This window comes from Arachis ipaensis, chromosome B10 (genome assembly GCF_059453495.1).
Source record: "Arachis ipaensis isolate K30076 ecotype BB chromosome B10, ASM5945349v1, whole genome shotgun sequence".
NCBI classification, from domain to species: Eukaryota; Viridiplantae; Streptophyta; class Magnoliopsida; order Fabales; family Fabaceae; genus Arachis; species Arachis ipaensis.
The window spans coordinates 129,909,680-129,920,887 of record NC_142435.1 but is presented as its reverse complement, the minus strand read 5'-3'; the positions used below and the strand labels follow the sequence as shown (position 1 = coordinate 129,920,887).

The 11,208-nt window shown below is 34.2% G+C and overlaps 1 protein-coding gene and 1 non-coding gene across 2 annotated transcripts; both read right to left on the bottom strand.

Annotated features, from left to right (window-relative positions):
* Window positions 1–4,095: 4,095 nt before the first annotated feature.
* LOC107621110 (uncharacterized) lies at window positions 4,096–5,869 on the bottom strand. Its single transcript, XM_088493255.1, has 8 exons — window positions 5,752–5,869; window positions 5,568–5,652; window positions 5,349–5,484; window positions 5,099–5,262; window positions 4,839–4,953; window positions 4,555–4,752; window positions 4,373–4,453; window positions 4,096–4,281 (listed from the first exon to the last, which is right to left on the bottom strand). The coding sequence occupies exons 1-8, from the start codon at window positions 5,840–5,842 to the stop codon at window positions 4,096–4,098; spliced, it is 1,056 nt and encodes a 351-aa protein (XP_088349381.1). The 5' UTR covers window positions 5,843–5,869.
* A 4,785-nt stretch (window positions 5,870–10,654) lies between these two features.
* LOC148581707 (small nucleolar RNA R71) lies at window positions 10,655–10,762 on the bottom strand. The gene has a single exon (XR_015895613.1). It is a non-coding gene; the product is annotated as a small nucleolar RNA R71 (small nucleolar RNA).
* Window positions 10,763–11,208: the final 446 nt, after the last annotated feature.

Genomic DNA, 11,208 nt, shown 5'->3' with positions numbered 1-11,208 from the left:
AGTTAAGTAAACATGTATATGTATATTTTAACCTCTAGCCCACTCAAAGTCAAATGTAATTTCAAGTACCATTTATGGACTATTATTGATATATGTTACGCTGGACACCTGTTGCTCTTTAACAGACAGGCTATGCTACTTAAAAATTTGTGTTTACACGTAATAGTGTATAAGTGCTGACAAAGCAACCTTAAATCATATTTTTAAAATACCATTAAATAATCCTTTGATGATAATGATGTATGTAGTCTTTATCTAAGGGACATTAACCTATGTCACTTTAAAGAATACACTTTGATCAACCACTATTTGCTAAAACCATCAAGTCTTACTCCATTAGGAAATAATCTTTATCATATTTGCCCCAAAGCAATCTCTACTTGATATACATTATTGACCATTAGATGTTATAGTACACATTGTTTGAACTTTTTTAAACCTAATACAATCTCCTAATTTATTTACCCATCTTAGTTGGGGCTTTGAACATAAAGAAATTCGTCAAATCACTTTATTTCAACCAACTATTAAAACATTAAACTTATATGATAAGATTCTATAATAGACCGAGAAAGTGTCACTTTTATATACTCTTTGTGAACCATGGCCTTTTGTATCCCTTTTTTTATATATATTTACACAAATATCAACCTGCTCCACAATGAAAATTAATCAATTCATTCATACTTTCTTTTGAGAGATCCTTGGCATGTATAGCAGTTAACCTTTTTTGTGATTATTCAGCTAAGACCGTATATTATTCTTGCTGATTATTTCAAAAATCTATTGATAATACCTGTCACTTAGAATAGACCTATTTGTGGCTACATCTATCAATCTTATCATCACTTTAGTAGGATATATATATATATATATATAGAGAGAGAGAGAGAGGGAGAGAGAGAGATGTTAACATGAAGAATCAATTTCTTGGCTATGTGGCTCAATTAGGCCAAATAATAGAGCCATCACACGTTCCTAAAGATCTTCACTCTTTGGTTACTGAGATTAGTCACTTCTATGAAGATTTTCTCAATGATTTTCCACCTGTTCAAGAAGTGTTAGACAATCCTCAAAGATTGATTGACTCAAAGAATGGACTTCAAGAGAAATTAAAAGTAGCAAAGGCCAAACAGGACACTTTTCTACTTCAATTACTAAAGGAAAAGAAAGGGTCAGTGAGATGTCAAAAGAAATCAATGAATTTGAGGTGCAACTAAAAGCCTTGCATGAGAAGAGGAATAGGCTAAAATTCACCGTCGAACGTTATGAGGTTGAATCTATAAACATCAATAGGAAACTGGAAACTTTGGTAAAAGAGAATGAAGAGGTTGCTTTAGTAAATGACAATTAACCATTTTTGGTCATAGTTCCTGTTGATTTGTCATTTTGATGTATGAAATTTAAGCATTTCGAGCTATGATTCAACATATACTATATATTTTGCTTTTTGACTGTGTTAAAAATTGAACACCATTAACTGCCATCTGTCTTAAACGTAGTAGTGGCTATAGCTATAAGTAAAAAAGTTGATATATTGTGTATCCAAAAAATTCTTATAACCTCATTCTTGGCCTAGAGTCAATCTGTCAATTGAACTTGATCTTTTACACCTATGGCTCCCTGTCAGTTTTTGCTCATATTTTCTTTTGCTCATCCTTACTTGCTACACAAATATAAAGCTTATAGTAAATGACAATTAACAATTTTGGCCGTAGTACCTTTTGATTTGTCAGTTTGATGTTTGAAATTTAAGCATTTTGGGCTATGCTTCAACATATAGTATATATTTTGTTTTTTAACTGTGTTGAAAAATGAACACTGCTACCTGTCATCTATCTTAAACGTATTAGTGGCTATAGCTATAAGTACAAAAGTTGATATAGTGTGTATCCAAAAATGCTTAAAACCTAGTTGATGGCCATGAGTCAATCTATCAATTGAATTTGATATCTTTCACCTATGGCTGCCTGTTTATCTGCATGTGTTTTAGCTGATATAACTCTTCATGCATCAACAGGATTGGACTTGTTAGTTTTCAAAAGCACATGTGATATGTCACAAAGATATATTAGTTTCCTATAATTTGAAGCAAAATCTACTACAATTTAAGCTGCACATGTAAACCGATTCTTCATTCCAATTAAGGCCTCGTTAAACTGAAATCCCAGTTTGAATCCTTTCTTCTATATGCTGAAAATTTGTACTTTGTTATATCTTATGTAAATCTGCTCCACCATATCATATTTTGCTCCACCTAATTAATCAAATTTATATATTCTGATATATCCATCACTTATTAATAAGAACATACCAAGTATTATTTTGTTAATAAGAACAAACCATATAAATTAAAATGCTTATTACACTAATTTTACTGAAGCAAGAATCAATTTTCTGGTACAATATTGTTACTTGTATATAAATTTGGGCTTAATACTTTATCTACTAATTATTTTTTCATCTCAAGTAATTATATACCCATTTTTTATATCTTTAATATTTCACCAGGTATTGCCTACACCATAATACTTGTATAGATGCGTATTGTAATGATCATGTATTGCCTATACTACAATATATCATTCTTATTATATTTCTTTGTCCGCTCCAATTAATTAATGTGTAGATTCAAAACTTGTTCTTTCATGCTAATGAAATATAAATTACCCACTTTATAAAATTGAATTCAATTATCCACTTATCAATTATAGGGTTACTTTAACTTTTGAGTTATAGTCAATTCTATTTGCAATTGGTCAAACTGTATAATTTTCTTATGCTCATCCTTACTTGCTACACGGATATCAAGGTTGTAGTAAATGACAATTAACCATTTTGGTCGTAGAACCTTTTGATTTGTCAATTTGATGTTTGAAATTTAGGCATTTTGGACTATGCTTCAACATATAGTATATATTTTGCTTTTTAACCGTGTTGAAAAATGAACACTGCTACCTATCATCTGTCTTAAACGTATTAGTGGCTATAGCTATAAGTTCAAAGGTTGATATAGTGTGTATCCAAAAAATGCTTTAAACCTCGTTGATGGTCATGAGTCAATCTATCAATTGAACTTGATCTCTTACACCTATGGTTGCCTGTCTTCTTGCCATGTGATTTCTATTTGTATGTGTTTTAGCTAATATAACTCTTCATCCATCAACAGGCTTGGATTAGTTAGTTTTCAAAAGAACATGTGATATGTCATAAAGATGTATTAGTTTCCTATAATTTGAAACAAAATCTGCTACAATTTAAGCTGCACATATAAACCAATTCTTCATTCCAATTAAGGCCTCGTTAAAGTGAAATCTCAGCGTGAATCATTTCTTCTATATGTTGAAAATTTGTACTTTGTTATATCTTATGTAAATCTGCTCCACCATATCATATTTTGCTCCACCTAGTTAATCAAATTTATATATTCTGATATATCCATCTGCTATTAATAAGAACACACCATATATTATTTTGTTAATAAGAACAAACCATATAAATCAAAATGCTTATTACACTAATTTTACTGAAGCAGGTATCAATTTCCTAGTACAATTTTGTTACTTGTATATGAGTTATAACTTAATACTTCATCTACTAATTTTTTTTCATCCCAAATAATTATATACCCATTTTCTGATGTCTTTGATATTTCACCAGGTATTGTCTACACTATAATACTTGTATGGATGCGTATTCTAATTACCAAGTATTGCCTATACCACCACTTGTCAATCAAACTTATATTTCTTTGCCCGCTCAGATTAATTAATATGTGTAGATTCAAAACTTGTTCTTCCATGCTTATGAAATATAAATTACCCACTTTATAAAACTGAATTCAATGCCACCATACATTGCCAAAGTTAATTAAGATCAACTTGTATCATGGAATTAACCATACATTGCCGTTTACTGGTAGTAACTTAAATGAATTACCCACTGACGCATTCATCTTAATTCAAAAAGACACAATGAACACAATTTTGAAATCCTTGATCAAACCGAGTCGAACAATACTAATATGGATACTCATAGCAGAAATAAAATACATCTCCATATCCCAACAAAAACTGCTAAGTGAAATAGATATATTCAGTTGTCACTGTCATTAATTTGCATCTTCTGCCTCTTTCCACCCTTTCGGCTAAACTTGTTGGTAGAGAACCCCAACTCATCTTCATTGTCAATATTGATATGCACGGATTGCTTTAGCCCCACGGAAGCTCTTTTAGCAGGGGTTTTGGACTTGAGGCTTGTGACACTATCTTCTAAGCCATCCTGTTGACAAAAACTCTCATAGTGTTCATACATAGTTAAATTTTTAAAAATAATGGAACCAACTTCATTAAAAGTTAGTATAACTAGTCACCACAGAAAGTGTAGAATCAGTATCATTATGCAGATTAACCACCGCTGCCGATATATCAAGTGAGTCACTGCATCCAGTATCCTACAAAGAGAACCACGGGAAGACTACTTATAAATTATAAGACATGCTTCTAACTGAATACTAAATAATTCACTGGAGTAATATTAGATAAAAGATCATACAGTGAGAGTAGCAGCAGCAATGTTTGGAACTGCTTTAGGGTGGTTAATCTCCACAATTTCCTCATCATCACATATTTTCATGACTGTATAAACATGGTCATACTGCTTAATGTTCGACACTTTGACATTTAATTTGAAGAGTAACCTCCTATCCATCATGCTATCCAATGCTGGAGGATAACCTTCTCCATCAACGGCCTATTAATATCCAGTAGACTCCAAAATAAGCTAATACTGTGATAAACATATAAGAGAAACAAAAACTAATGAATGTTTTGAATTACTTCTTCATTCTTGATTTGCTCAGCTTGCCTCCCACAAAGCTGTACCGTTTTCCTGTCCCACATCAGCAACATCAAGCTTCCTGTTCCATCATATACCATTACCTCGAGCTTGAACCTAAAAGAAAATGCCAATTAATCTCATACCAGATCCAACACTTAAACTCATTCAACACTTAAACTCATACAATATTCAACACTTATACCCAGACCAGATTCAACAGAATAACATCCACCTATTATATTTAGATTATATAACACACCTAAGTGATGCGCTACCATGAGTGTGGCCACATTTTTCACACTCATATCTGTTGCCGATTGGGGTGTCTACCTTCTTTGGACACTTTCGGCAGGATTTATAAAACCAATCATCCTTTCCAGCATTGATCAAAACAATAGTACCGGCAATCCATGTAAGTCCTTCCTGAAAACAAATTAAACGAAATACAAAATTCATATTCAGTGCTGATTTTATACATCCAGGGTTCTAGTATATATTATATTCATTACCTGTGTAGAGCTTAAAACTTCTTCAATTGTTTTGACTACGGCATCCCCATTTCTTATTTCGTCTGCACCGGAACGTGGACCATGGGATGAAACTTGACTAATCCTTGCCGAATTAGATGGTTTGCTAGAAAGCCTCCTACAAAGTTATAAGTTTGATTGCATAAATCTGATTAGAAATCACTTTATTGCATAGCCGACCTAATTACATGTCACACTAACCTGTTACGAAACTCTTTGACCTCATCAAGTTCAGGGTTAATACGTAACTTGGATATATCAAAATGACTTTGCACTGATATTTTTTCTGAAACAAATTAAAGTTTGTCGCGAGTCATCAAAAACCATTATGTTTATGCAACTAATAGCCACCCTATATAAATCATCTAATGGATTTAAATCATACCATTCCACCTGCTGGGTTTAAAAAACTGTGCTATAACTATTAGTGGCTCCACCCTTCCTTCTTCTAGATATGGGAGTATTTGGTCGACCATATGTCCAAACAACACACAGCTAATACTATTGTTTCTGCACAACATTCAGATAGACAAATGGTCGTTAGTAGTGTAAAAATAAATATTCAATAAAAGCAAAACTGGTCATTTATTATCTTACTCAAGTATCACAGCCAATCTTTTTGTTTCTCTTCCTTTGCTAGTTATCAGTTGTCTTGGATCCTCTTTACCAACCACTTCCCCTATAACATCTACACGGCATTTGAAGTTAATATGAAAACTAACAAAATGAAAAAAACTCGGTGGCATTTCACATCTTATCTGAAAAGAACTCATAAGTTATAGTCTTACCTATAAGCACTGAATCTTCCAGCTTTTCGGCAGCCAGCAACTCCGGAATGGGTTTAAAGCAAAATGCTTTCAGAGGATAACTTGGTTTAGCAACAGGCTGAACCGTTGTCCTATGTGAGAAATTTATGGATCATTTATTGTTGGTTGTCTTGGTTTTCTCCTTTTTGTCTACCACAATAAAATGGGTCATGATATACATCTTAAACTCCAGAATTTTGCCTCTCCATTTCTTGACCAAAGATTTAGGTATTGAGGCTTAGATCCTTCCACCCTATAAATCATTCAACCATATTATCAATCTTTAATTTCTAAAAAACCAATAACTTTTAAAATAAAAAATAAAGTTCAACAAACTTACCTGAATGTCTTGGAGAACCATCTCTATTCCATTGATATCATTTATATTAAATCTATTAGGAACTTCCCAGAGGTGGAAAGCATAAACTTGAAAGTTCCAATCAAGTTTTCGTGCATTGACATCCATCAACTTGTCAAACACCTCTGTCATCTTTGGATTAACCAAATGTTCTAACACAACTAACTCATATGAGGTTATGTATAAGCTTTTAAAATGTGTGTTTGAAAGAAATAGTTTATAAACTGATTGTGGCAACCTTATATAGGGCTCCGTAAATTTTGAAACTCGGTAAAAGATTTTGCCGCGCTTGACCATGATAATCCCTTTATTAATGGATGTCTGCATTGTGAAATTAAAGCCACATGTCAATCAATAGGAACATCCACTTGTCGAGCATATATATCACCACTTGTCAAGCAATGAACTACTTACTACATTCTTATTATATATTAATAGATCACTCTTCTAGACTTTACTATGATTTTGTGTATTTTTCTGTGATTTCAGATATTTTTTGGCTGAAATTGAGGGACCTGAGCAAAAATCTAATTCAGAGGCTGAAAAAGGACTGCAGATGCTGTTGGATTCTGACCTCCCTGCACTCAAAGTGGATTTTCTGGAGCTACAGAAGCCCAATTGGCACGCTCTTAATTGCATTGGAAAGTAGACATCCTGGGCTTTCCAGCAATATATAATAGTCCATACTTTACCCGATATTTGATGGCCCAAACAGGCGTTCTAAGTCAGCTCAAGAATTCTGGTGTTTAACTCCAAAACTGGCACAAAAGCTGGAGTTAAACGCCCAAACTGGCACAAAAGCTGGCGTTTAACTCCAAGAAAAGTCTCTACACATGAAAGCTTCAATGCTCAGTCCAAGCACACACCAAGTGGGCCCAGAAGAAGATTTCTGCATTAATTACCTATTTCTGTAACCCTAGGCTACTAGTTTTCTATAAATAGGACCCTTTGCTATTGTATTTTGATCTTTTACTCATACTTTTACACTTGATATACTTTCATAGACCTTTTCACGTTTGGGGGCTGGCCTCACGGCCATGCCTAGACCTTGTTCTTATGTATTTTCAACGGTGGAGTTTCTACACACCATAGATTAAGGTGTGGAGCTCTGCTGTTCTTCATGAATTAATGTAATTACTACTGTTTTTCTATTCAACTCAAGTCTATTTCTTCTCCAAGATATTCATTCGCACCCAAGAACATGATGATTGTGATGATTATGTGACGCTCATCACTATTCTCACTTATGAACGTGTGATTGACAACCACTTCCGTTCTACATGAACAAGCTTGAATGTGTATCTCTTGGGTTTCTAATCTAAGATTGGAACCTTCGTGGTATAGGCTAGAATTATTGGCGGCCATTCCTGAGATCCGAAAAGTCTAAACCTTGTCTGTGGTATTCCGAGTAGGATCTGGGAAGAGATGACTATGACGAGCTTCAAACTCGCGATTGTGGGGCGTGTGACAGACGCAAAAGGATCAATGGATCCTATTCCGACATGTCGAGAACCGACAGCTGATTAGCCGATGTTGTGACAGAGCATCAGGACCATTTTCACTGAGAGGACGGGATGTAGCCATTGACAACAGTGATGCCCAACATAAAGCTTGCCATGGAAAGGAGTATGAATGATTGGAAGAAGGCAATAGGAAAGCAGAAGTTCAAGGGGAACAAAGCATCTTCATACGCTTATCTGAAATCCACCAATGAATTACACAAGTACCTCTATCTTTATTTTATGTTTATTTTCATCACTTTAAACTCCATAACCATTTGAATCCGCCTAACTGAGATTTACAAGATGACCATAGCTTGCTTCAAGCCGACAATCTCCGTGGAATCGATCCTTACTCACGTAAGGTTTATTACTTGGACGACCCAGTGCACTTGCTGGTTAGTTGTACGGAATTGTGACAAAGTGTGATTCACGTTTGAGAGCTCCAAGTCTTTGGTGCCATTTTTGATGATCACAATTTCGTGCACCAAGTTTTTGGCGCCGTTGCCGGGGATTGTTCGAGTTTGGACAACTGACGGTTCATCTTGTTGCTTAGATTAGGTATCTTTTCTTCAGAATTTTTAAGAATGAATTCTAGAGTTTCAAGGTGATGTTCCCACCATCACAAAAGCTGATTGATTCTCATCAATTTAGCTATTGAATGTAATGTCCTGCTGAAGCTTGGCCAAACATGTCTAATCTTTTTAGACTGAAGGTTTAGACTAACATTGCATGATTCCTGGAATTCTTATTAAAAGTTTTGAATCCCTTTATTTTCTTTTCCATATAAGTTTCGAAAATCACAAAAAAATTTATAAAATCATAAAAATAAAAAATATTTTATGTTTCTTGTTTGAGTCTAGTATCAATTTTTAAGTTTGGTGTCAATTGCATTCTTCTTGCATTTTTTAAAAACATGCAATATGTTCTTCATTGATCTTCAAGTTGTTCTTGATGATTTCATTGCTCTGATCTTCAAATTCTCTTGTTTTGTATGTTTTGTTGTTTCTTACATGCATTTTTACATTGTTATAGTCCTTAGTATACAAACTTTTAAGTTTGGTGTCTTACATGCATTGTTTATTTGATCTTAGTTGCATTTTTATTGATTCCCATCATCAAAAATTCAAAAATATTTTTAAAACTATGTCTTTTCAAGTCAATAATACAGAGAATTGAAGATTCAGAACATTCAGCAGAGGAATCAAACAGAAAAAGCTGGGCGTTCAAAATGCCCAGTGAAGAAGGAAAACTGGCATTTAAACGCCAGCCAGGGTACCTGGCTGGGCGTTTAACGCCCAAAAAGGTAGAGATTTGGGCGTTAAACGCCAGAATGGGCACCATTCTAGGCGTTTAACGCCAGGATGACACTAGAGGGAAGATTTTGTTTTTAATTCACATTTTTTTCAAGTTTTCATAATGTTTCAAAATTAAATCTTTTTCAAATCATATCTTTTCAATCATATCTCTTTCAAAATCAATTTCTTTCCATTTTATATTTATTTTTACTATTTTTAAAAATCATTGCTTCAATTCAAGATTTACTTCAAAAATTTTCAAGTTGTTACTTGCCTATTAAGAAAGGATCAAATTTTAAATTTTAGAATCATATCTTTTAATTTCTTGTTAGTCAAGTAATCAACTTTAGTTTTAAAACTTTCTCTTTTAATTTGATTTTCAATCATATCTTCTCAATCATATCCTTTCAATCACACCCCTTTTCAAAATTAATTTTCAATCATATCTTTTTAATTTCTGATTTCAAAATCTTTTTCAAAAATAACTTTATTTCTTTCCCAATCTTAGTTTTCGAAAATCATCAATCAAATTTTCAAAAATTTCTTTTAACTATTTCAAAATCTTTTAATTTATTTTCAAAAATTCTTCCCCTCTTCTCACATCCTTCTATTTAAGGGACCAAGACTCCTCATCAAGGTGCAATTCGAATTCTGTCCCTCTTGATAAGTTCGAATTCCCTCTTCTCCACCTCCTCCTTCTATTCTTCTTTTCTTCTAACACTTCAAGGAATCTCTATACTGTGACATAGAGGATTCCATACTTTCTTGTTCTCTTCTCTTTCATATGAACAGGAGCAAAGATAAAAGCATTCTTGTTGAAGCTGATCCTGAACCTGAAAGGACCTTGAAGAAAAAGCTAAGAGAAACCAAAACACAACTCTCTCTAGAGGGCCTAACAGAGCTCTTCAAAGAAGAAGAAACCATGGCAGCCGAAAACAACAACAATGCCAACAATGCAAAGAAGGTGCTTGGTGACTTTACTACACCTACTCCTGATTTCTATGGGAGAAGCATATCTATCCCTGCCATTGGAGCAAACAACTTTGAGCTTAAGCCTCAATTAGTTTCTCTAATGCAACAGAATTGCAAGTTTCATGGACTTCCATTGGAAGATCCTCATCAGTTCTTAGCTGAATTCTTGCAAATCTGTGACACTGTCAAGACCAATGGGGTTGACCTTGAAGTCTACAGACTTATGCTCTTTCCTTTTGCTGTAAGAGACAGAGCTAGGACATGGTTGGATTCACAACCTAAAGAAAGCCTGAACTCTTGGGAAAAGCTAGTCAATACCTTATTGGCAAAGTTCTTTCCACCTCAAAAATTGAGCAAGCTTAGAGTGGAAGTCCAAACCTTCAGACAGAAGGAAGGTGAATCCCTCTATGAAGCTTGGGAAAGATACAAGCAATTAATCAGAAGATGTCCTTCTGACATGCTTTCTGAATGGAGCATCATAGGAATTTTCTATGATGGTCTGTCTGAACTATCCAAGATGTCATTGGATAGCTCTGCTGGAGGATCTTTTCATCTGAAGAAGACGCCTGCAGAAGCTCAGGAACTCATTGAAATGGTTGCAAATAACCAATTCATGTACACCTATGAAAGAAATCCTGTGAATAATGGGACAACTCAGAAGAAAGGAGTTCTTAAGATTGATACTCTGAATGCCATATTGGCTCAGAATAAAATATTGACTCAGCAAGTCAATATGATTTCTCAGAGTCTGTCTGGAATGCAAGCAGCAACAGGCAGAACTAAGGAAGCTTCCTCTGAAGAAGAAGCTTATGATCCTGAGAACCCAGCAATGGAAGAGGTGAATTACATGGGAGAACCCTATGGAAACACCTATAATCCTTCATGGAGAAATCATCCAAATCTCTCATG

Excerpts from the sequence above, each read along its gene's own strand:
- LOC107621110 (XM_088493255.1), bottom strand. The coding sequence starts at position 5,842 with ATGGTCGACCAAATACTCCCATATCTAGAAGAAGGAAGGGTGGAGCCA. Across the intron at positions 5,485-5,567 it reads GTCAAAGAGTTTCGTAACAG|GAGGCTTTCTAGCAAACCAT; the intron begins GTTAGTGTGACA and ends ATAACTTTGTAG. Across the intron at positions 4,954-5,098 it reads CATGGTAGCGCATCACTTAG|GTTCAAGCTCGAGGTAATGG; the intron begins GTGTGTTATATA and ends ATTTTCTTTTAG.